Below are 26,619 nucleotides of genomic sequence, written 5' to 3'. Positions count from 1 at the left end.
GAGGAATAGTCAGATGATGCTCACCTGTCCCCAGAGTAGACATCCAAATCCCAAGAAGACACACCATAGCCACTGTTCAATATTGAGCCCCACACAGCTGAATGGCTTTCCTCCAAACTGCACAATCACAATCTGAGGAGGAAAGTGTCAAATAGATCACTTTTTTTTTCTCACTTATTGAGGTCAAGACATTATGCTTAGATCACACAAGCATTTTAATTCAGAAATATCTATTCATGTTTATGGACTCACTGCATACCTGAATAACAAAAGTCCCAAAGACGATGCTACAGAAGATCAAATTGTTGAAAATGCCTTCAAAGACATTTCGTTCCCCATGGATTTTCCGTGCATTGATTTCATTAAACAGCTGCATCAACACAAAGGTGTTGAAGACGATGGTGTAGTGCTCAGAAGGGGGAGAGTGAAGAGGGGCATTACGCCCACTGTCAATGTTGAATATCTTCTCACCTGAAAGTTGAGCAGAAAGTAAAAACATTGCAGTGTTAGAAATAAGGCTCTTTGCAGCATCATAACATAATTAAGAATATAACAGCAGTTACAATAGACAGGGTGCAGTCAAATGGCTTTTAAAACAATTAAAACTAACAACTGTTGGCTATTCCTAATTATTTAATTATATTTTAACTCATCACAACCTGCAGGCTCCTCCCTTTTCATGGATGTTTGCTTTATGCGATTATATTGTGCTTGACTCGGTTGGTTTAATTATTCTGTTGCCTGAAACATGTTCAAGTTCTTACCAGCAAAGAGCAAAGTGAAGATGATGGTGAGCTGGTAGACCCCATGACCCAATATGTTCTTCATCATTGTCCTGGAGATGAGGGGTTTATTACGGCCGTAAGGCTTCCTCAGCAGAAGAGATTCGGTGGGGGGTTCAGTGGCCAAGGCCAAAGAGGCAAATGTGTCCATAATCAGATTTACCCATAACATCTGTACAGCTTTCAACGGAGAGTCCTGGGAGAGAGACAGAGAGAACAGGAGGTGACCGTTCTGACCTCATTCACTGCTGCCACCTTCATAACGTTCAAAAACACCCTCTCAGTTCTCTGCATTTGCATTAGTACTGACTTTTTGCATTTTGTGCACAGTTTTTCACTGGAAATCTGCATAATTCTGCATAATGAATTTAAACATGCGAATACTGAGCTGAAAAATGATCCGATTAGACGAAATATTTAACACATAAAGCGCAGAACTACATGAATTAGAGGTGCTGAAATTCTGGCGGAGTTTGCGAGCACAAATAGTGAGTGGGCCAGCTCATGAACAACATCCAGGGACAATTACATACGAAACAAGGCAAGCAGAACACCTGAGGCCTGAGTCCACGTCCAGCCTTGGCTACTAACAGCAATGCAAAAGCGCGAATGTAATACTCCAGTTCATTATGCAATAATGCAGGACCTCAACTGCAATCAGCTCGACTATCATTCCATTTAACAGAGGAGAGCTGGCTCATTTCGGACTGGTGCTTTGTCTGTGGACAGCAGTGCCAGATCCCATGCTGACAGTCTGCAAGTCTTCATGCCTCAGCCTAACAATTTCCAATCACTTCACACAGGATGGGTAGCAATCAGCTGCTTCCAGCAACCACCATGGTTCATCTGTTAAAACGCAATCCTTTGCGCAGAACTGCACTATTCATCTTAACAGCAAGGTCAGCTGCAGCATTATTGTGCTTCATGGAAGAAGAGAGTTTTTATTTTATTTTTTATGATACCTGTGTGATGCAAGCTCCAGTAAAGGCCACGATCACAGCCACCACATTGACGGTGAGCTGGAACTGGAGGAATTTTGAAATGCTGTCGTACACATTCCGCCCCCACATGACTGCCTTGACAATGCTGCTGAAGTTGTCGTCAGTGAGGATGATATCGGAGGCTTCTTTAGCCACGTCTGTCCCAGCAATGCCCTGAAAATAACAAGCACACAATATAAAAGGCATTCAAATCAAAATCGAATGCACAGAATCCTTATAGAATTCTTTTTTTTTTTTTTTTTTTGGAGCCACATACCATGGCAAACCCAACATCGGCCTTTTTTAAGGCAGGGCCATCATTGGTGCCGTCTCCTGTAACCGCCACAACCTGCCTCTTCTCCAAAACAGTGCTGTCAATTATACCTGAAGGAAAAGACATGCGTCAAGACACACAGCAATTCCAGAGACACTTTTTGAGCACAGAATGAATCGCTCATACTGTAGGAGCACCTTTGACTAGTGTATGCTTGTCTGTCGGCGAAGATCTCGCCAGCACCCGGAGTTTAGGCCATATTTTGTCAATCCGCTCTTGTTCGATCTGGAAAAAAAGGAATCATATTATGATCATGTGAGCTATTGTGTTTGTGTGAAAAGTCCTGCCATTAATAGACTGTGCCTTTTACCTCTCCCTTTTCATTACGGATCCGACGGTTGAACTCTTTGCCCTCCAAGCAGAGGAAGTCATCTCCTGCTTGCAGGATGCCACATTTAGTTGCTATAGCGCGGGCAGTGTTAAGGTTATCCCCAGTGACCATGCGCACTGTGATTCCAGCACGCTGGCACTTTCTAATGGCATCAGGGACCTGAGCAGGAAAGAACAAGTGAGCATGACCGAGAGGTTATTAATGCAAGAGACTCATTCTCGAAATTAAAATGGGTAGGTATTTCTATGGTTGAATTTGACTAGGGCTGCAACAAACTATTATTTTGATAACTGATTATTTCTTACTTTGATAAATTAGGGAAAAATATTTATTTCAGTGTTTCGCATCTGTCCAGCCACAGTTTCATAATGAACCGAAAATATATTTAAACTTCACATAAAAGGTCTTTAACATTGTGTTTTGATCGCCAATATTGTGTTATCCTCTAATTAAATAGCAAAAGGCTGTGACTTAAGTCTGTTCGCGCTGCACATTTCAAAGCGAAGTGTGAAGCTCATGATCCGGCGTTTTCCGCCAAAAAAAGTCCACTTTAAAGTTCAGGTACAAGTCAATTCACTCATTTTTTTCTTTGTTAAATTTGCACACTGAATATGGGTTGGAGCTCTTAATTTGGAATTTTCAAAGTGCACATGTAACATTACATGCGGGTCCACCCACATCAGTCTCACAAAATCCTGTGGGAAACACTGTATTTACCATTACCATTTATTCCACATCCTGCCCAATGTTTTCTTCCAAACAATGTACAATTTGAAGGCAATGAAATGTGCAATTTAACATTATGTGGGGTTAAAACTGATTGCTTACCATCTAAATGTAGAAATTAATCACTGAACAAAAATTATATTAAAGAAAAATGTATTTACATGTCAAATTTTAGCCTTATATTTAATGTCTTTAATATAAACAAGAACCATTTTAGAAAAAATAATATTTTAGTCAGAGTTATTGCACTCCTATTATATGGAGCTCCGTCTTTTTTGCGCATTCACATGCCGGTGCCAACTCAGCTTGCTGTCAGGACAAGCCTTTAAGCAAAATGGAAATACTTGCGTGGCTTTCTAACATTTACACAAGGATATAACCGTAAAATGTAATCAATGTGAGGAGGAAAACTTGTAACAAATGGCTACTGCTTTTACCTCTGGTCTGACTGGGTCTTCAATACCAACGACACACAAACAGGTGAGCCTGCTGAGGATATCGTTCTCGTTATCCCAGTCTGGTTCTCCTTCAGAAACAGGGAAGTCCCTGTAAGCCAGGCAGATGGTCCTCAGGCCCTCAGAGGCCATAGGCTCGATCACTTTCTTCACCATGTCATCTCGGTCTCTGGGCCGGAAAACCTTTGCCTCACCCGTCGCTGTCATGACTTTAAAACACCTGGGTGAGGAGAGAGCAGGTAAGATATTGCAGATACCCAACAAGCACATAGCAACTGAGACATCCAAGTAATTTCTCCAGGGAAATCTATCAGTAAAACAGCCAAGGGGTTTTAGAGGGGGAGGTGAAGCATTTGATCTGCCAATCAAGATTGCTGACACACCTCTCACACACTCTTTAAGAAAAGCGATAGAATACTACAATGTTTTACTCATCCTTTGAAATGCATCCCATGGTGCCAAACCATTAACAAATGACCAAACCAAGCATTTATGATTGAGCATGACATACTTCTTCAGCAGAATCTCAGAGGCTCCTTTGCTGAACATCCGGAAGCTTCCGTCAGCATTCTTCAGCACGGTGCTCATGGATTTCCTGACGGAGTTGAAGGTGTAGACTTTGTAAAGCTTCTCTTCTGGGATTTCATTGCGGATTGCTTGATAGTCTTTTTTCAAGTCCACGGCAAAGCCCAGCAAGGCACATTCAGTTTTGTTGCCCACCTGACGATTCAGGCCTCCCTCCTTCTCAGGGGGCTGGAAGAAAAGATAATCGAGTTAAAAATCGTAAAAACTATAATATGAGATATGCTTTGAAACACCTTGCAAAAGGGTTTTAATTCAGCCACCGGTCCTAAACTGCCCAAATTGATATCAGTAAAAGATACAGCATTATGATATATTGTTATTTAAAGGTATAGTTCACCCAAAAATGAACATTCTTTCATCATTTACTCTCCCTCAAGTTGTTCTAATCTTGTATGAGTTTCTTTCTTCTGTTGAACACAAAAGATATTTTGAAGAACGTTGGTAACCAGACAGTTGACGATATCCATTGACTTCCATAGTATTTTTTTCCTGCCTATTTATATAGTATTATATTATTATTAAATATTTTTAATTAGCTTTTATTTTTATATTTTCAGTTTTTCATTTTAGATTAAGTTTTAGCCATTTTGCTATTTGTTTGTCTTTTTTATTTTTGTCATTTTAGGATGAAATCAAGTCACTATTGACAGATAATGTATAAAAATGCTTAATCAAAAAAAAAAAAAAAGGAATTTAATGAAAATAACTCACCATAATTTTGGTGGTGTAAGCGCAGTTGACACTGATGCCCACTGTGAGCAGCTCCATGATGCTGGCAGGAATGAGATCAGGCTCAGGGACTTTCTTGTAGTATTTGTCAGCAATATTGACCTGAACAACTTTCATCCGGTTCATAGTCAGAGTCCCCGTCTTATCCGAACAGATGGCTGTGGCATTACCCATGGTTTCACAGGCATCAAGATGCCTCACCAAATTATTGTCTTTCATCATTTTCTGAAATACAGCAGCAAAGTAAAACAATGAAAAATTGGGTTGGTAGCAGGGAGGTGATAAACTGACAGATAAACAATAAACAGACTGAGCGAAAGATTAAACAGGAAAGTCCACTAATCCCACACTAAATGGCAGAAATCCAGCGAAGTGATATTACTGTAACAGCTACAAGGGGCGGGTAATAAATGTGAAGTGATATGTGAAAAGAGATGGCAAATCATGATTATTAGATCAGCATATGCTGCACATTGTCAGAACAAATGGCTAACGTCACACTTTTAAGATGAAAACCATGAACATTTAAACGAAAGATGCAGGGTCATACTTTGACAGAATAAGCCAGCGAGATGGTTACAGCCAGCGGAAGACCCTCTGGGACGGCCACCACCAGCACAGTCACACCAATGATAAAGAACTTAACAAAGAACTGGATGTAAACAGGCGTGCATTCTTTTATCCAAGGAAGTCCCTGGACCCAGAAAGTGTCCACCACGAACAACACCACCAAGATGATTACTGTGATGGCTGACATCACCAGACCTGCACAGAGACACATACATTAACACCTCTAAAGCCCAATCCGCACATTGAAAAAACCATTACCACTAAGAGATTGACTGTTAGGCTTCGAGACCTCACACCTGACAAATGCAGTTTTCTGTTCTGTGTTGACATATTTCCTATTGAGGTTTGTTGAGACAACCATTTTTAAATAGCCAAGAGGCTTTTAGTTATGTCACGGCCATGAAACTATTGTTCATAGTATATAGCATTTGATTGGATAAAAATCTGTGTAATGCTGGACAAGTCATCAATATATTTGGCATGTTTTCCCAGAAGAGAAAGTGTTGTTTCTAAGGTGTCCTTTTCTCAACTTTTAGGAGGACACTAACAGATATAGATGCCCTCAAAGTGAACATGCTTACCTGCTTTTCCGATTTGGACCGCTAATTTGGTCAGCTTTCCTTGCAAGACCGATTTCTCTTTCTTTGACATGTTGGATTTTCTCTTCTCCTCACCCTCAGCCGCTTCATCACTGTTTAGAGGCTGCATCTCCATTGCGGCACCATCCTGGGCTTTAGCTACGAAAAGAAAGAAAGGAAACAGTGAATATGCAGCGGGCACAGGAATTCTACTTGCTCAGACCACAGGAAGCCTTTTCTAATTAAATTGTGGTTCCCCCACGTGACAAATGTAATTGAGTAGCTTAATTATAATAGTGATATAAAATGAATGATTTTTTTTTTTTTTACAGTCCGAAAAAAAGAGACCTCGAGATCGTCCTCACATTTAAGAGCCACATGCAAACCCATGTGACCAAGTCACGTAGGAGACATAAAACCTCATCGCCACACTCACGATGTCCAGCCCATCACTTATCACTATCGGCTATAAAAGAAGACATGCACACACTGATCTCAAGGCCATCACTCTGCGTGCTAAAAGTACAGCCTGCCAGTGAAGTGACATCACACAAACAAAGAACTCAGCATGCGTGCAATCATACAGACAAGCACACAGCAGGATATCTACGTCTAACTCCGTTGAAGCATGACGTAGTAGGCTTGTGTGCAGGATTTAACGGGTGTGTGATGTGAGGTAATGTGACTGCATCTGAATTAGCGGGGGGTAAGGGGCGATGTGGGACTGCTATTCTACCGTGCTGTGTTGCTACGCCCTACTAACAGAGCTGTAACGCTAGTCTGGTGGATTAAAACTCATTTCTGGCAGGGCGATCTGTAGCCGGGGCTTTAATAAACACAGGCATGGTCTACTTTTAGAGTAGAGTTTGATTCTGAACACAGGGTGGCCTGAATGTGGACACTGCCCTGCTTGGGAAGGTGATTTTAGATAATAAAATGTTTCAAGCGAGACAGGTGCATATATCTGGACTAAGAGCTGCACACTGCTAATTCAAAGGTCGGTAAACTGTTTTCAATGTTTTTAAAAAGTCGTCTCTTAATCTCACCAAGGCTGCATACATTTAAATAACTGTTCATTATTTTAATATATTTTTCAAATGTAATTTATTCCTGTGATCAATCAGCCATTACTCTTCGGTATTCCGCGTCACATGGTCCTTCAGAAATCATTCTAATATGCTGATTTGGTGCTCAAGAAACATTTCTTATGAATGTTGAAATCAGCTGTGCTATGAAATAGAACTCTTGAAAGATGTAAAATATCACTTTTGATCAAATGTGATCAAACATTACCTCTAACTAAATAAAAGTATTTATTTATTTCAAAATCTTACTGACCCAAACTTTTGAACTGTCGAGTTCCAAAACACTCTTAAAACCAACCTAATCTCTCAATACTACACACACACACTTCTTTGCACCTCACTAGTGTGGATAAGCTTTAATGAAGATCCAATAGCACTAATGGGTTAAGGCGATGGTTTTAATGCAGGCTGTAGTTAGTAAGAGGGTGGCCTGCTAAGCCAATATGGTGTTCATTATGTCATTAAGTCAATAGGGTAACTCACCTTTCTTTCGGTTCTCCACAGAGCCATCCTGCTTTTTATCTGTATTGACAGAAAGAGAAGCCACATAACAAACACTTACTAATTTATTCATTATTCACCATTATGTAAGCAACGGTTCTGCAGCGCACATTTGAACATATTTCCAATTATGCAAATCTTCTCTTTGATTTAACAGAATGAGAAAAGGCTCTCGAATATTTAAGAACAGATGTGTGCGCCACAACCTCATGAGGTTTGCAAATCCACTGCAGTGGCTAGACCCCAAACCCACAAAATTGTAAAGAGGTGCGCAGTCACTGAACAGCAGCTTGGGGTCCAACCTCTGAAAGTACCGAAATATTCATGTATCTGCAGGCACTCATTTGGAGCCCCAATACGGTTGCCAGAAATGATTAAATGGCAGTTAGTTAATGGAGTGCACGAGAACTTGTTACATTTTTCCAGGAGTCACTGCTTCAGACATTTTTATACCAGACTGAAAAATACTGATAAAAAAAAAATAATAATAAAAATCGCTCTTTTCCGATATAGACAAAAAAAAAGCACACTCTCATGAATACAGGAACACACGTCTATTCAATTCATTTCTCTGCAGCCACAGTAGCTAAAGAATGAAAAGGCCACGGGTTGGTCTATTTTAGTTTCTGAGGCAGACTAAAAAGGCACCACATAATACAGACAGCTTACTTTTCTTCTTCTCCTTTTTCTCTTTTTCTTTTTTCTTCTTCTCCTCCTCTTCATCCTCATCATCTTCTCCCACCCCCAATAACGTGAAGATGATTCCAGTTTGGGAATTGACTCCGACAGCAGTGACAACCATTTTTCCAGAACCCTCCATGACATGAGTACCTGCACAAATGAAGATGAGGTGAATAAAGGTCATATGCTGTTTATTTCTGTGTTCTGATAACGGTCCAGAACACAAATATGTGGAAGACAAAAAAAAGTGACGAACCATCAAATGTCACACAGCTCAGCTTTATGACAGATAACTAGTTATCTAAAGTATCCAATTTAGTAGAGTATTAGTGTTCGAAATGTGGGTGTAGTCCTGAAAACTTTGGGAACCAAACTGTGTTTGAGAAGGTAACAGTTTTTAGCACTGGTCTTCTAATTTTTCTTCTGTCGTCTACTTATTGGGCTTATTGGAAATGACTGTCCATTTTTATGCCTCTCATCTCAGGCTTCCTCTACTATTATTAAGGCTTGAGGAGGGGGACTATGAAAAAAATGTCAGGGAGAGGTTTCTGCTAGGCTAGACTCAGCATGCTAACGCAAGCTTCGCTGGAGGAGTGCCCACTCAGACTCGCAAATCCCCCTTCATCTCCTCTGGGAAGGCACACAGCAATGTCATTCTATCAGAGGATCAACTTGCTTTCATAAAATGGGATTAGCTGAAGATGTGCAATAGCCTTGCTGTGAGGAAGCAGGTCCTACGTAGCCAACATCTGAACTCAAAAGCTGGACATTTATTTGGTTTGACTGAAATTTTGGGTAGAGGCGAGACAGGACTCAACAGAAAATACACAAAAGTTTTTTAAACATTTTTTTACAACACTAATGATCGGTTGCTGTCGCTGTGGATTGTATCTTCATGTCCCACCTGACAGCAGCATAGGATCTTTCTCCATCGATTTCTTCACATGGTCAGACTCTCCGGTTAAAGAGCTCTCATCTATTTTGAGGTCGTTGCCCTGGATGAGAACGCCATCAGCAGGCAGGAGGTCACCTGACAAAGAAAGTATTCCATCACAATAATGTTCATTTTTGTCAGCAGTTTTTGAACTTATTTCAAGGTGACTATACAGGGAAAGGTAATAATCACTCAACAACACTAGTGAAATGTTAGACTGGCACTTTTGACATCCCTTTAGAAAGGAAATGAGAAATCTCAGCAAATTAATGTCAGCTTACCATATTTAATTTGTGCAATGTCCCCGACGACAATTTCGGCCACAGGGATAGGAATGACTTGCCCTCCCCGAACCACCGTAAACTTTTGCTCTTGTTCTATGCGGCTCTGTAAGCCACGAAACTGTTTCTCCTTGCTCCAGTCATTAAATGCTGTTACGAGCACCACGCAAACAACAGACAGGAGGATCGCTGCTCCTTCTATCCATCCAGCCTCAGCTTCTCCTTCTTCCTCTACTCCACCCGCTGCTTTCCCGCAATCTACACACACACACACACACAACCGCACAATAAAACTCAGCTCAGAACAGCCTGAAATTAAGATAAGCTATAAATAAAGCAGAAAGAAAGAAATAGTTTACTTACTTCTTTGATTTGATTCCGGAGGTTTATAAAAAGAAAGGCCTAAAGAAACTATTGCTGCCACTTCCAAAATAATCAATGTTACGTCTTGTAATGCTTCCCATACTAACTGAAGAAAGGTTTTTGGCTTTTTCGGAGGTATAAAGTTCTGTCCAAATGCTTCTTTTCTTTTGTCAATATCTAAGGGCTGCCCACTTAATCCTGGAAGAAAAAGAGTGAGAAAGAAACACAAAATTAATAACTCAAGTAAACACAGCCCTTCTTATATAGAAGCATACGATACTTAATGAGTTTCTATGAGAGTCAGGATTAGTGAGGAAGAAAAGACCTGTGGGTCAGCGACAGTAGCTTAGAGATAAAGTATTTCAGAATAATACATTGAATACATTTTAAAATGTGATTTATTACTATTTATTACAGTTTTCAGAGTCACATGATCCTATAGAAATCATTCTAATATGCTATGTTGAAACTTTTCTCAAGAAACATTCCTTATTATCAATGTTGAAAACAGTTGCTGCTTAATATTTGATGGTTACAATCTTTTTCAGGATTCGTTGATGAATAGAAAGTTGTTTTGAAAGTTATGGATCCTTTCTGAATAAAAAAATATTAATTTACTTCAAATCTTGCTGACCCAAATCTTTTGAATGGCAGAAAAACTATCTATATTTTATTATTCTATATAATATCTTTTGACTGTCTACACTCTCTTGAACACTGTTTCTACAGATGTCTGACAGAACAGGCAACAATTGTAGCCATGTTTTTCCATGTCCAGGCTAAAATCGTTGTTAAAACAAAGAATACCTTTACAAAAAGGTTTACACTCTTTTGTATTTCATCGATTATGAGCCATTTGCACAGCTAATCCATTAATATTGGCAGTACAGCAGTAGCGTGAGTGGGATTTTGAGACAAGATCCTGAGAATTTCCTGGGTGTGAAAACTTAGTTAATCCAGGACCAATGCCAAAAACTGACAGGCCAAAAACAAATGTTGGGTTCATTGTACACTGTCATTCTCAGGAATCATTCAAATGCACTGGTGTAACAGCAGTCCTCTGGTTTGCCTATTTGAATAACTCTCTACATTCAAAGCAGGTATTCAAAGAAGTCATGGTGTGTGCGTTCAGTTCACTCACACTCAACACATGTAAAGGAACAAAGAAAGGATGTCAACATGTGAATGAGCCATGAGGACGAATAGATTGTGTGTTCTAGTGTCTGGGCGTCAGAATGAATGTGTATGTGTGACTGAACAGGATGGTTTGCCTGCCAGACCAGAGAGAAGCCTGGTCAGCAGAGCCTATTGTCATGACAACATCCTCCACATTACTCAGCAAAGCCATAGAGCCGCTTGGCTCTTGTTGTCACCCATCGAGCTGAAGGTTTCACTGCATATTAACACAAAAGCACATTTCTGTTACTGGATAACACTCAACTTTTGACCATACACAACCAAATAGCTTTTTGTTTGGACAACTTCAATGTCTGCGACATATGCATTCATTAATTCATTTCACCGATGATTTTATTTCAAAGCAATACATGGGAATTTCTGGATCTCAAACAGTAGAGGTCATTGCCTTGATTCCCAGAGAAGGCATAAATGTTCAAATGTATACCTTGAAAGCAATGCAAGTCGATATGGATTAAATGCATAAATGTAATTAATTTCTCATTGCTAGCGACATGATCTACCAACACAGTAAAAAGAAAATGATTTTTTTGAAGTTGTAAATAAAGATTATTGGACTGTTTTACAAGAAAATACTATTCAAGTCTTTCTATTTCATGTTTAATTCCATTTTTCTGTAATGAAAACTATTTCAAACTAAATCCTACACACCAATTTATTTTTTATTCACTACAAAAAATGTATAGCTAGATTCTTAAAAATCTAACAGTTTCTATTCAAGTAAAAACTATTTCACAGAACAATCTGATCATTATAATCTTTGTGACTAATGAAAAAAACATTTTGCTGGAGGCAATGCCATGCAACAAGATGACTATCACTTCAGCGATGACATGTACATAGATAGATTCTGAAATAAGAAAGAGAAACCAAAAATGAAGCAAAACTAAAAATGTTTGTTTGTACTGGTAACAAATACTTCTTGATGAAAGCACAGCAGCTAACTGCTGAAAACGTCTGCTTGCTTTAACGCCAGTGCATTAAATCCAGGTTTGTGTAGTGTGGAAATTGAGGCTGAGGATTACATTCTCTCTCTCCCTGCTTGGAGAGTGTGGGCTAAGGAGCAGATGAGTCAGGTCTTACGCCCCTGTCAAAAATGCATTTATACTGCAGTACACATCTCAATTCCACTCTCACTCAAGATCAAGCGGACAGCTAGTTTAAAGCATCACTGAAGTGAAGATTAAACAAGAAAAAAAAAATAATAAGACCATCAAAACATGGCCATTTAGACAGCTAATTATTCATTTGCATGCTACTGAGTGCAGAGTTAGCGCTATGATTGGTAGAAGTGCTAATACGTTTTAGGTGTTGTATACCGAAAAAAAGCGTGTTTGCATTAGTTGCTGCAAAGACTCCAAGGTTTTTGCAATTTCCCCAAAGGAGACCAAATCATTTGACGTCAGTTTCTCTTTTCAACTGAGACCTTGAAAGCCACAAAAACAGGAGCCTCTATAGACATGAAAATGTTTTTACTAATCTCTAATGTGAAAATCCAGGAAAGAAACATATTTAACAAGCTAGACAAGACAATAGAAAACATCAAATGATGAATATGCTAATCAACCCATTCAGACATCAACAAAGCAAATTATAAGCAATGGTTTCGAATACCTCACAAACAACAATCTACTGAGCTCCATGCTGTTTTTTTTATTTTTATAAAAGCTCATTCATAAACATCTATAGACCCGTTTTCAGTTGGTAAACATGGTGACGTTTTTCTGTGGGCGGAGCTTAGGTGGTTGCAGAACGATCCCTCTGGCCGCTTCCCTAACGTTAGTTTGCAAGTTTTGTTAGCTTGTTTTTTAACAATGACTGGAGAAAATCCGCTTTTATCTTAATGTGCAAGGTCACTCACGGTCCAGGACCGCGATTGTTATTTGCAAAAGTTAATTTTAACAGACGGAACCAGATTGGCTGACCCGTACACGCTCAGGCAATGGATGGACGATCTGACAGGATTAACGTTAACGCTAGGCTCAGTCCTACACCTATCCGATAGAGAAACCGAGCGTAAAGACATACTGGGGTCATATAAATCTTTAGATGCCTATAACTATGTGATGAATGGTCATGTACAAGACTTGTGTGGTACGATCCGCAGTTCTGCCTAGCCAGCGCCAAGAAGACGTCAATGTAAAGAGTGACATTACGGTGAGTCCGTGATGTGAATATTTTCTAGAAATAAAAATTCCAGATACAGCATATTCATTTTTCATTGATTCTTGCATCCAACAACACAACAAGATGACACTTAATAATAATAATAGTAATTTAAGCTCCTTATTATGCAGCCGAATCTGTGCTGGTTTGTATTGGCCGCCTGCAGTTTTCCCTTTGTTTTGCCTCCAGCTAGCGCCGTGACGTAATTGTGACGTCGGCTCGAAATTGGTCTATAGTAAGTGCTAAGACAGAAGGATATTTCTGACAGGTGTAGTACCTGCACCCAAAACGCAAAGTGTGTCTTTTCTGTGTATCTAGACAATTCTGTCTCCAACTTCCGCTATTGTTTGAGCCAATATCGCTGTGTTGGTCTGGTTAGGATGCTCAAACAAATAGAGCAATGTTCTGAAGAACACACCTTTGGAAAATCAACCTACGAGTGTCTTGCTTGAAAGAAGAAAGTGCTAGAAAACCAACACTTCACCTTTAACACACTTAAGAGTGTGCCAGAGCTGGGGTCATGCATACTAGAATCAAGAGTACTGGATGAAGCTTGCGGCTGGTTGTAAACCTTATGAACATCACCTCCCACTAGATTTACGAAGGAAATTTTTTTCTGAATACTATGCATGATATATCTGTATCGGCCGATATATGTTCATTTATAATGTTATCGTTATCGGCCTGATAAGATGATTTGGCCGATATATTAAAGCCGGTAATTAATGGATTATTTCCTTCAGCTGTGATGCTTCAGATGCTCACCATGATCGTTTTGAATTGCTTGAAATATGATTGGAATCATTTCAAAAAAGGAAAATACAGTTAAGTGCAACATGTGCAGCGCAAGTCAGTCATATAGGCTACATAAAATTATAATGAGAATATTATAAATGTGCACTTGAGACATGGATTTTAATGGTGAGACTTTTGTTTTTGTAATCAGGGTCTAAAATATATAGTTATCGGCTTTCAAATATAAAGAACTCTGGGTATCGGCCAAAATGTTCATATTGGTGCATCCCTAGGGAATACCGAATTTAACACTCTTTTTTAACTCTTACTGCCCCACTAAGATTTTACTGAGGGCCCATGAAACAGGTTCATACTAGTAGCCCTTTCAAATAAAAATCCGTTACGAAAAATCTCTGGCCCTTGCCTTTAAATTGCAGTAAAAGTCCCTCGTCTCTACACATGCGAATTGTGTAATATATTAGATTTGAGGAACCTTTCAATAGTAGACAAATGGGCTAGCATATATACATATTCACACGAATAAGATTAAAAGACCATCACAATTTAAAGTGATGCCAAAAGAGCTTTACAAAAGTAACTAGTTAAATCAAAAAAGTAGAAAGATTAGTGGTGGCTTTGCTACGAAATTGAGAAATGGCCTACTTACTAATTAGAAATCCCTTTTCAATTGTCAAAGCTCTTGTAATCTTGAATGACTGCTTAATTTCCTACGGCAAAACTGAGTGATCTGATTAAGCTGTAAAACGTGTCATAACAGCAGGGCTGCGTGCCAGTGTGGTATTGTGAAGCAGAGGGAACCGGGCAGAGCTAAACCGGCGGATCACTGTGGGGCTCCAATCTCAGTTAGCCTTGTGTCGTGTAGAGAGACTGGCAAAGCGACAGGGCCCTCTATAAGTCTGGGCACTGAATAGAATACCAAGGGGGAAATTCTCATACTATTCTTCTATGACTAATACATAATTCACACGGTATACAAAGCTCGGGCACAGCGTGGGCCAAATTTCAGACAGTCTACTCAGGAAACAAAATACGCATTTTTAGGAGTCATGTCTATGTTATCAGCGTGACCCCATTATTTGAGCCATGAAGTCGAAATATACATTTCCACTGACACTATAGTTTCCACTGACACCATGACAAAGGTATAGCTCTGGACTGCAGACAGCACAGTAAGCCTTTGTTTCAATCACTCAGTATTTCATCGCCTGCTAATAAAAGTCAGACCTTGTGAGGGTAGTATGCAGCAGGTGACACTACATACAAGCATCCAAGCATGCCATGCATATCAGAAGGTAGAATTGCTTCATTATTAAGACTGTAGGGATGCATGATATATTAGCCACCAGATCGGTATCGGACGATACAAGCTAATTTTTAATGTTATCGTTATCAGTCCGATAAAATTTTTCCGCTGCTATATTAAAGCCGATAGTCAATGAATTATTTCCTTCAGCTGAGACACTTCAGATGCTCTCTGTTCACCACGATAGTTTTGAATTGCTTGAGATATGATTGGAATCACTTAGTTAAGTGCAACATGTGCAGCGCAAGTCTGTCATATAGGCCACATAAAATTATAAGGAGAACATTATTATTGTGTGCTTGGGACATGGATTTTAATGGTGAGACTTTTGTTTTTGTAATCAGGCTCTCAAAAATGTAATAAAAACTTGATTTAGATTTATCTGCCAATCTATCAGTTATCAGCTTTCAAATATAAATATAAAAAATTATCAGTTTTCGCTATCGGCCGGTACATCCCTAGTTTGCTCCTCTACCAAACATATTATTCATTATACCAAGTGTCAGATAACGCATATTAGGTATTAAGACCCAGCAGCAACATTAATACTAATGCAAGCATAAATATCATTTATTATTGTTGTTCATACTGAAATATTTTGTTGACTGGATTGGACTATAAAATGGGCCAAATATGGACCTGAGCCATATCTATCAGAATATCAAAGAAACTTGGGATAGTCACAAACCAGAACATCTGAGCAAGCACACATAATACCCTATTTTTAAAATTTTCTTCAATAGACGAGCAAAACTAATTAAAGGTCAAGGCACTAATATTGTCCCTTTGTAGCGCTCCATCAGGAACATGTGCTATATTTTGACTTTAAATAACAAAAACGCATTACTGCTGATTCAGCCTGCATGCTAAATAGATGAGCGAATTATTCTCATGGAAACACTGCCCAAAAGCCCCCAATTGACATTGGTATTGATCTGCGACCCCAGCGTGTTCAAGCACAAGAAAACTGTGTCTCAAAGAGCCTGCAGAAAACTGCTATAGACATGGTGCCGTTTTAATCTGGGATCAAACTGAAAATCCCTTCCCCCAAGAGTTCAATCAAGGTCAGGTCAGCGATTAAACCTAATGTCTACAGAGAGGTAATAAACCAATGGAGCTACAGCTGTGGTCTGCACACTGACTCTGCACTTTTCTATATGTTACCCTAAAGACTATATACCTGCTCACACATCTCTTCCAATGAAAGAAAGTAAAAGAAAAAAGTGCAACTGTAAGCGGAGACAGCGAGAGAGCTTAAAAAGACAAATAGGGCTGCAAAAGCCAAAAAAAAGTTCAAATAAAAATCACTAAAAATAATCACTAATGAATTTTATTGTCGAATAAGTTGGATGTCTGATGTGGCACAGAAACTTCTTTCAATGATGTCATTTGGCACTTTTTGCTAGGAGGAACACGTTTACAACCAAAGTTGCCTAAATTATGGGAGAATTATGTATTAAAGCTTTAAAGAAATTAGAGATGCACCGATTACAATTTTCTAAGCCGATTCCGATTTCCGATTTTTCATGAGTTTGACCTGCCGATACCGATTTTAGCCGATTCCGATTTCATTTTTTCTAACCACTTTACAGCAAACACAAATATTTATTTTCTATCTTTTCTTTAATAGAACATTTTACATAGAACATAGAACATTTTTTGAACAAATAAAATAAAACTATATAAATTATTACTCCTGGTGTGGGAAATTCACACATATCTAAATGCAAAGTTATGGTATGGAAGAACCATTTTCATTTCCATATATTCAACTAAAAAAAAAGTGATATATTTACTTATTTACGAAACTAAACTTCTGTATGAAAACAGGTAATGGCAATAAATAAATAGCAAATAATAATAAAATAAAAATAGCCTTGCAGTATAAAGATGTTTCTCAAAACGCACGCACGCAGGCACACACAGCCTATTGCAATCACTTGTACATCAATGGCAAGTTTTATTTCGCAAACAGTTCTTCTATCATCTGCCACATGTCCAGCCAGGCTAAACAATCACTTTAATTGAGCGCGAGCAGCGCAGCAAAAATAGACTCTGCGCCGAAACCCCGCTTCACTGCTGCTCACGCGACGCTCCTGCTCGCCGCTGCTCACGCTTGCGGTGTGAAATGGCCATAATTCACGAGGTTTCCTACATGTGCTTTCTGTGTGCACGTGTGATGCTGATTTTGCGCAATGTTAATCATGCGGCGCCCGAGTGCATTTGACCGGCAAAATAAAATCGGCTTATGTCAGACTTACCGGCCAGTCGCCAATCATGGCCGATCACGTGAAAATCGGCCGATTCCGATCACCAGCCGATCAATCGGTGCATCTCTAAAAGAAATTCATGAGCATATGTCTGCATGTGGGGTGTCAGGTGCTTCGACAGATTGCTTTTGCTTTTTTATTACTTACATGCTGTTATATTGCTAAAATAATCTTATTGGTAAATGTTTCAACCTCAAAAGTTAATTGAGTGTATCCTAACCGCAGGTGTTTTTCTGTTAAAATTAAAATACTCCAAAGAGCGCGTTTGTGGTTTAGCTTTCCTATAAAAAGAGATTAAGATAGTTAGATAACTATTACAGCCCTAGAGATAAATAAATAAAGTATGAGCAAAATAAAGATCGACAGAGCAGGAAGGGTCTAAAACGAGTCATTAAAAAGCTGTTAAATTTCTGCTCATTCTCACATGCTATATATATATATATATATATACATACATACATCTCATGCTCACATAATGTCTATGTGCTTCCTGAGCCCAGGCTCATGCAGCGAGCAGCAGCAGCAGCAATGGGACAACAGCAGTAAACCTCCAAATAGACTGCAGATGCACTAAAATGCAGCAAGATGCCATTCAAGTGTAACGGACCTGCTCACAACTGCTAACATCTGTATGTTTAGAGTGAAATGCAACAGTGCTGTTTAAAACCATCCAAAGAGTGGGTGTTCCTTCCACTATACCTGGGCCTGTTTTTTGCAAAGCAAAGAGAGAGCAAAATAATAATTATGTACCATCTACAGGCGATGTTTTCAGTCTGCTGCAAAGTCCATTAACGTCCGCAAAAGATTCCTGGATTTTGTATAATCCTTCAGCCCCTCGCAGTTCCATGAGAGAGCGCAGATCATTAAGCGAGACCCCAAACTCTCCATCGTGATTGGGCTCTGCCACAGAGTTCTTCACCCCGCTGTATGAGTTGTTAGCCATGTCTCCCGGCTACACCGCGACTCAGCAAGGGTGGAAAAATGGCGTCCCAAAAGGAGAGCTATATCCTCAGGAGACCAATGCCAGTAGTTCCCATAAACAGCTGACGTCCTTCAGAGGAGGAGGAGGAGGATGCCCGACTGCAGGTGGCAGGACTGGGATAATTCACAAGCCATTCTCCTCAGCCCGTGGCGTTGCTTTCATTGTGAATGAAACCTTAAACAATCAGCCCAAGCACCTGCAAAAAAAGAAAAGAATGTTTGAGTATAAATAATAATAATAATAATATCAATATTACTAAATGTGCAAATCCCCAACTAGATAATAGATTTGTTTGTTGATTTCAAAGGAAAATGTAAACAACAACAACAAAAAAACACCTTAAGTTTTGAAAACTCCCCATTGGGCCTGGACTTACTAAGAACGAACTCATTGGCTGAGTTTAAGGTAACATGCTACCCACTTTTACAGGCACAACTATGTGGGTAGCGTGGGAACTGACCTGCCATCTTAACTATGTGAGAGACAAAAAAAGCCCAACATTATATTTGGCTTTTTCCGAGCAACATGAAAATGCTTTGAATTTGGAAACTCATGGGATAGAGCACAACTGAAAAGAGTCTATCAAGTGTTAATGTACAGATTTCACTGCCAGAATGACTTTTAATTATATAGTCAATGCACAACACTGATCAAATGTATACATTGATTGAATGCAATAAAAGCATCTGCCAATTGCACAAAATGTAAATGCAATAACTCCACTTGAAGTGACAAAGTGTAAATAAGCCCAATGAGACTGCTTGGATGTATGTACACAAACAAAAGAAAAAATTATCTATAACATGCCCTCAAACCAAATAACACACTATTAGACTCCACAGTTGAAACCCACTGGACTTTCAATTAACAATTTCTTTGGGACTATTTTAGTAGTTAATAGGCCTAAATAAAATGCAGACAATCAAGACATTGTCTGTCCGAGCACCATACAGCCTGTCTCTCCCTTGTCATGTGGCCATTCATACCCTACCAGCCTCTACTATCCTTGCCTTTATCAGGAAGATTTCATTAAATTACATTATTAGAATTATAATAAAGGAAATTATCCAGCAGCATTAGGGGTGATCTGATCAGATTTAAGAAGGACCAGATAGAAAATTCAAACTATGAGGATGAGAAGATGGTGTTGTTGAGAATGCTTTTGTTCTGTACGCAGAGGTAAAAAGTGTAGTAGCCTTCCAGGACTGATTTACTTGAAGTAGTACATGCAGAGCGTGGAACAGCATGCCTCTCTGTAACAGGCTACCAGCTGGGCTATCAACTTCTCTTACAGCCAATGTCATGAACACTGCAGACAAAAATTAAGAGAACAATCTTTGGCTAAAACTACTCTCTCTTTTAAAACCTTTTTATGAAGCTGTGACAGAAAGTGTTCCTGCACAACTAAAAATAAACACAGTAAAACATGAAGAGCATTAGTAAATAAAGTCTAAAGTACGGCAGTCAACAAGCTCAGTTTTATCTGTTGTTAAAACTGGAAGTGAAAAGGGAAACACCCAAGAGCTTTGCACTGCAACGGCTAACTGTGTTCCTCCCTTTTGAAAAAAAAAAAAAAAAAAAAACATTTAATGATTTGGTCCTAGAATGTGTCTGTGAAAATCGAAGATGAGGTAAAACAGAGCTTCCTGAAATGACTGTCATCTCAAGCATTCGTGGTACACATTTCGTTATCACAGTTCATTCTGACAACTCAAAAAGAAAAGGCACTGTAAATAACAATGCGTGCAGGTTTCAAGCAGATAACCTCTGTCCTAAAGTCAACCTCTTTTTTCTCCCAGTTATCATCTATGGGTGACTGCATGGCCACGATGAGGGAAGGGCCCAACCTTTACTAAGCCGTGATAGTTTCATAGTTTCAGTTTCACAAAGCTATTTTAGACCGGTCTATAGTGTTTGACAAGTTTAAAATTTGCTCATTGACTAGTATAATGCAAGTTAGACTGTTTCACAAAAATAAAGACTGACTTATAGACTGAATATAGACCAAAACAATTTGACACCTTACCCCCAGGCTAACATAGGTATAAGACTCTGTTACCTTGGCAACCAGCAGTAACAATCAGTTACATCACAAACAGCCAAAAGAAAAGGGAAAATGGCTCATAATTTGTGGTTTGCTGACGATGTTATGGAGAGAGAGATATGAGAAGGGAAAGGGTTTTTAGGATATTTCCTCTTAAATATTTCTTTTTTGGCATCTTGTACCATGTTTTTGTATATTTTCTGTACGTCTTTAACGCTCCGCTCAACAGTCGGATTAACGCTGTTAACTGTCGTACAGTAGCAATCTTTTTCCAAATTAAACATATCTTCTTGTTACTACATTCTCCGCTAAATTTCCCAAGTAAAATGTCATTGTAACTGTTATACTCCTCCAACAAACACATATTTTCCGCTGGGGTAAACTGCACTGAGCGGTTGAATGCGCTTACTCGATCCGCCATGTTTTTTGATTTGAAAAGTGTCTTATTTTACCCAGAATGCATTGCAGTGTAGTCCTACTTAAGATAGTCAGAGTCTTAAGTGCTTTGTGCAACGGTGTGATTTAGATGTTTATCTGAAGTCTGACTATCTACTATATCTAAGCCATAGTCAAAGGCCATCTTTGTGAAACCGGCCCCAGGTTGCAGAGCAGGTCACATGTCACAACAGTGGAAAATCATTGTGATTGAATCTTCAAACCAACAGCTAGCAGAGTACGGTTGAGCAACAGTAAAGTTAACCCTTGCAATACAAAGATAGAGGACAGTTTTGGACCTGCACCTGTGGACTGCCTTAATACTAATAACTCAAGCATCATATCATATACTTATATGATATTTCTGATGGTCCTCACAAAGACACAGGCATTTATGCCTGGCATTGTGTAATTTCATGCATTTAGCCACCATTCTATCCACCCTAAAAACGATACACTTATCTATGCACCTGTGAATAAATAGGCAAGTTTGCATGAGATCTAAGAGCTCCCTAATGACAAAATGTAAAGTTGCAAACCTAAGAAAACCAAAAGGAAAACCCTCTCGTTCTTGGTTGGCAATTGGAGACCCTACACTGTACAAGCCAACTTCACGCTAGTCAAGGATAGCGATTCCAGGGATCCCTCTGCAGTAGAGCTGTCGGTAATGGGGTATTTTTAGCAGCCTCAGACATACCATCCCCCTCGCTGGCTGTTGCTGAAATGGGTCAGGCCATTTCTATGTGGAGGGTACGAAGCAGAGACACCCCGCCTTACTCATGCTACATGATTCAGAGCACTTAAGGCCACTTCACACCACCGAATGGGCACTTCTACTATACCTTAGACACTGATCCTGCCAACTCACAGTAGCCTGTCACCCACTCAACCACACAACACACAACTCCTCAAGAAGAACCTGAATGACACCTCCAAAAAAAAAAAAGTATCCTTCATGCTAAAAAATAAATTGCTTCATATTTCCAGGGCGCAATGATTTCTGTGATGCAGAAAACATGGAATCCATTCATTAAAATGGAATGTACTGTACAATGCGAAATGTCACAGAATTTGCCACAATTTGGATGAATAAATCAAAAGTAGGACTATAGATTGCCATTTTAAAAAGTCTGAACATTTTTATTAAATTATAAAGCTCAATAAAATAATCCATATGGCACTATTGTTGTTAAAGAAATTGTTATAAATTATTAAATTAATCAAGTTTTATGAATTCAAATGAGACATCCGTTTTGATTATAAAAAATAAAAAAATAAAAATGGAAACTGTATTGTATTTGGTAAAAAAATAAAACCGATTCCAAAGGAGCCAAATTATTCTTTCTGCTTTGTTAGATGAGCACAGTGGGAAAACTATAAAAATGCAAACAGCTAGCCAACGTACTTAAAAGCTCAGTGCTTTCGTGTTCTCACCAGGGCCAGCTGGATGCATATAAAGAAGTGATTTTAAAGAACAGAAACCTTTAAGTTGATTGTTATGGGTGCCATTCACAGCACACAAGCCCATTTGCTCCGACCCCTGCCTCCATGTCTGACACTGCACAGTAAATCAGAGATGACTCGAACCATTAGAAGTGATGGGCATGATGAGGCTTCAGAATTTATATTTGCTTAACTCATTGAATGTCACTTGGTGAATGGATGCGGTCTTGACTGACACGACTAAAGGTTCTGTTTCTGTCCAAACACATTCTGTTTATATTTAGATGCACACTTTTTAAAGACAGCACCTGCACCAGTCAAAGAGTACTGCTTCCACATTCCTTTGAGGGGGAAACGGGATTTCACTAACTGTTTTTACTGAGCATCAAGTTGAGTGCATCGGAAAAAAAAATAATACATCTGGTTGCAAATCAAAAGCCTGAACAGCAAATCTGCTTAAAGGTGGTAATTTACCCAAGTCATTTAAGGTGAAAGAAAATATACAACATTGTTCTTATTTACAGACCTCATTTATACTGAGGACAGAAAACACATTTGCCCCTAAGATGGCCATTTTATCTCTGTCATCAACATCTGATTAAGGCATAAAGCATGACGCTATACAGTAATTAAATAGCAACATTATTCAAATGTACTTAATAGCACTGCGCTCTATTTTTAGATGTTTATAATAGCTTATGAGGGGTTGAATGTCAACTCAGATTAATGTGACACCAAGGCAGTGGCCTCTTACATAAACAATACTAGAGAGAGGGGCTAAGTTACCCTTTTTCCATTCTAGTCATTATGGAACACGTTCACATTTACTTAATTAATATAATATAACGTTAAAGCTTTTACTACAAGCGCTGTACAAAGCCATGCCCATTTTGTTTGACCACACCATTTAGTTTGATCCCGTTGGAGGTACAACCAATATCTATAAATCAAATAATTTGGGTTTACAGTGTTGAAATTAAACTGAGTAGTAGTGCAACAGACCACAAAACTCATGGTTTGGATTATATTACGGTTTGAGTCAAGGATAGGATAATTTTTTGGATCAGTAACAATAAATAAATAAATAAATTCGGGTGGAGGCAAATGTAACTTTGCTTTCCATTTAAAGAACACTTCGATAACACAGCACATTATATACGATACCACTGATTACCTTATTTTTTTTAGGGTTTACAGTGTATTGTATTTGTATTTTACTACTTACAGTTCACTTGTCTTTAATAATGTCTGAACTTTATTAGTTAGGCTAGTATTAAGAAATAGGTAGTAAATAGTATTATAGGCTAGTATTAAGAAAAATGAAGTTCTTAGTACTCAGCATTCATCAAGATTAATTTGTTTGAACTAATTTGTTTAAGCTTGCCCTATAACCAATTAGTTATTCTGAGCATTTAGGGTTTACAATGTAATTACAAGCATAAATAGAAACAATATAACAAAGTTATAAATAAAGTTAAGTCCAACAGTAACAAGTACACATAAATGTAATAATTAGGCTAATTATAAAATAGCACTATCGTGTTCACTGTATAAATTAAATATAGATTGATCTTTGTTTTGTTGGTTGATTAGCATTAGTGACACAGAATGCTGCAGAGCTAATGCACCGATCCAATACACTGATACACATCCAATTTCTGGCCTGGTCCGTATATGGATTATGGATCAACTACGCTCCATTACACCCCTTCTACAGAGCAATGCATCGTTCCAACATCCATTAGGAAAACTCCTTTCTTAACGAAGTTGGCATTTAATGGAAGTTTCAATAGTCTTTTCTTCCCTACTGTGACATATATCCGGCTTCTTGAACAAGAAAAAAATGTAGGGTGGGACTTGACCTTGTCCTTTGGGAATTGATTGGATCGATGTCATTTGCCATGATCTCATGTGAGTGACAGGTTGTCCCGCCCTCACGCCGATAAACACATCATCAGAGAATAGAGGTTATTGCAAGATGGAGGGGGGAGTTATTTTGATTAAAGATTACAAGGGCACATGAAGTTCAGAAAAAAATATTGATGTGCACAGACAAATCATTTAATAATAAAATGCAATGTTCTGTAAAAATATGAATTTTTAATTTTAATTTCTTGATGACTAAGTTGCTACCTGCTAGAATGCTCTAAGAACATGTGCTTATATTAAAAACATAATGCACTTTTTCCGTCAATATAATATGTAACATTATAATATGACAATAATAATATACGCATGACATTAAGATTAATCCTAATCATAATTTGCATGCAAGCTGCTTCTCACAAAGCTTAAGTAACAAATCTACTATAAAGCTTTAGGAAAAATACTTCATTGCATATTATAAAGAAAAAAATGGATATTGAATCAATAGATATACAACTGGGCCATGCTCATGCACATAACAGTCCAAAGGCCTCTGAAGCTCACTTGACAGTCAAAGGTTAGTTTATGTTAAGGGTAAATCATTAAAAAATGAAACCATTACTTAAGTCAAATCATATATTTCCATCCTGCAATAAATCAGAAAACACTTTTTAACAAAGACAGTTTGATGCTTAGCTGTTGCACTATGGACAACTTTGTTCTTAAGAATACTGAATGGCAACACAATCCTCAGAATTTGCTTCGAATATGTCTCTGTTATGCATCAGGAACTGTTGTTATTACAATGACTTCATATGTTCACCTCAAACACATTTAAATATAAATTTCGTAGGTAGTGATCTACACATATCAAAGGTCAGCGTACACACTACACATACAAAATTTGTGTAGAAGACCAAAAAAAGTGCACAAATACACCCTTACGATTTGAGTTAGAGAAAGCTGAATACACACTGTAGACTCAAGGTCAAATTCAGCATTGCTGTCATACAGCGAGCCATTATCATGGGCTGCAAAAGCTTAAGCAAAAAAAGCAGCAAGGCAGCAAATGATGTACGCCAAGTAACAAACAGACCTGACACGGTATTTAAACGCACACCGGGATCTATCTAGAAATTCTAGGTGCCATATTCAATCTCAACACATTAGGCAGACAGTAGACGCAATAAGTCAGACGATTAGATTGGGTACATTGTGTTTTGCACATCTGCTCCTTCAAATACGATCCTAGCAAATTTGACGTGTCGCACAGCGCTTGTTCCAGTCTCCATGCCCAGTCACACATGACAGGAGGTATTAGGGACTGTATACTACAACTGTTGACACGAATGCGCCAAGCTTAAAGGAACAGTTCACCAAAAAATAAAAGAAAATAATAATTTACTCTAATGATGTTTGTTACACACCTTACTTTCTTCACAATTAAATAACCGATACCCAGTGACACATACGTGTTTCCATACAATAAATGAATGTTGGCTCCGGCTGTCATTCTGACTAACATCTCTTAACACGAAAGTCACACGGTTTTGGAATAACATAGAGGTCAGTAAATGATAACCCATTTGCCATTTTTGAGTCAAATAGCATTTTAACGTTGGCTAAACGAAAATTGTTGTAAAACACACAGGGAAACGCGATAACTGACAAGTAACGTTAATGGTTCGAAAGGCAAGTTGACAGCTGAAGCGTCCTCGCATTTGGCTTTAGCCTGCTAGTGGTCTCAACTCAAGTCATCCAGTCAAAAAGGGTTCACTGTTTCAACCAGACCAACATCATATCTTTCCCAGAAACCGAAGGATAAAATACCCGGCTGGCTAAAGTCACAAGCCACCGATCATCCGACGGACAGAGACGGTCGCTTAACACTTGGCTCGTTTGACACACACACAGCATTTCATTGGAGCGAACTGTCATTAAACGACAAAACGCTCGAGTAAAATAAGACATTGTCACTTAAAATGCAAGAAAATCATAGAGATTTTACTTTCTAGTGAGTTAGCATTCTTATATCAGGGACCGATGACAGTCAAGGGTTTTGAAACGGTAACGTTAACAACGCGAGTCTTTTATTTGAGGGATTTTAAACGACGGACTGCGGTTAAAATAGCATGGTCACCCGGTGTAGGATATCGAGTAAAAAAATAAGTCAAAATGTACAATCTTCAATCTATACATTTTATATTATTTTAAAGCTCTGAATTATATATTTCAAGATGAC

At 38.6% G+C, this 26,619-nt stretch overlaps 1 protein-coding gene across 4 annotated transcripts in view; it reads right to left on the bottom strand.

The window, feature by feature from the left end:
* The window catches only part of atp2b1a (ATPase plasma membrane Ca2+ transporting 1a), a 37,834-nt gene that overhangs the window by 4,944 nt on the left and 6,271 nt on the right, over positions 1-26,619 (bottom strand). For all 4 annotated transcript variants that reach the window (XM_077234428.1, XM_077234430.1, XM_077234427.1 and 1 more), the window contains 18 exons: positions 18,358-18,785; positions 9,916-10,113; positions 9,553-9,810; positions 9,242-9,367; positions 8,326-8,487; positions 7,639-7,677; positions 6,074-6,229; positions 5,473-5,687; positions 4,905-5,147; positions 4,120-4,361; positions 3,591-3,828; positions 2,407-2,586; positions 2,234-2,321; positions 2,040-2,146; positions 1,745-1,936; positions 765-978; positions 260-471; positions 25-132 (listed from right to left, as the gene is read on the bottom strand). In XM_077234428.1, coding sequence (XP_077090543.1) covers positions 25-132; positions 260-471; positions 765-978; positions 1,745-1,936; positions 2,040-2,146; positions 2,234-2,321; positions 2,407-2,586; positions 3,591-3,828; positions 4,120-4,361; positions 4,905-5,147; positions 5,473-5,687; positions 6,074-6,229; positions 7,639-7,677; positions 8,326-8,487; positions 9,242-9,367; positions 9,553-9,810; positions 9,916-10,113; positions 18,358-18,550 — 3,171 coding nt within the window. In that variant the 5' untranslated portion in view covers positions 18,551-18,785. The remainder of the gene's footprint in view (positions 1-24; positions 133-259; positions 472-764; positions 979-1,744; positions 1,937-2,039; positions 2,147-2,233; positions 2,322-2,406; positions 2,587-3,590; positions 3,829-4,119; positions 4,362-4,904; positions 5,148-5,472; positions 5,688-6,073; positions 6,230-7,638; positions 7,678-8,325; positions 8,488-9,241; positions 9,368-9,552; positions 9,811-9,915; positions 10,114-18,357; positions 18,786-26,619) is intronic.

Source organism: Siphateles boraxobius, unplaced genomic scaffold, assembly GCF_051911475.1.
Source record: "Siphateles boraxobius isolate OS27281-9 unplaced genomic scaffold, OSU_SipBor_1 19, whole genome shotgun sequence".
NCBI lineage: Eukaryota > Metazoa > Chordata > Actinopteri > Cypriniformes > Leuciscidae > Siphateles > Siphateles boraxobius.
The sequence above is the reverse complement of the archived record's forward strand: the minus strand, read 5'-3'. Positions and strand labels throughout refer to the sequence as shown.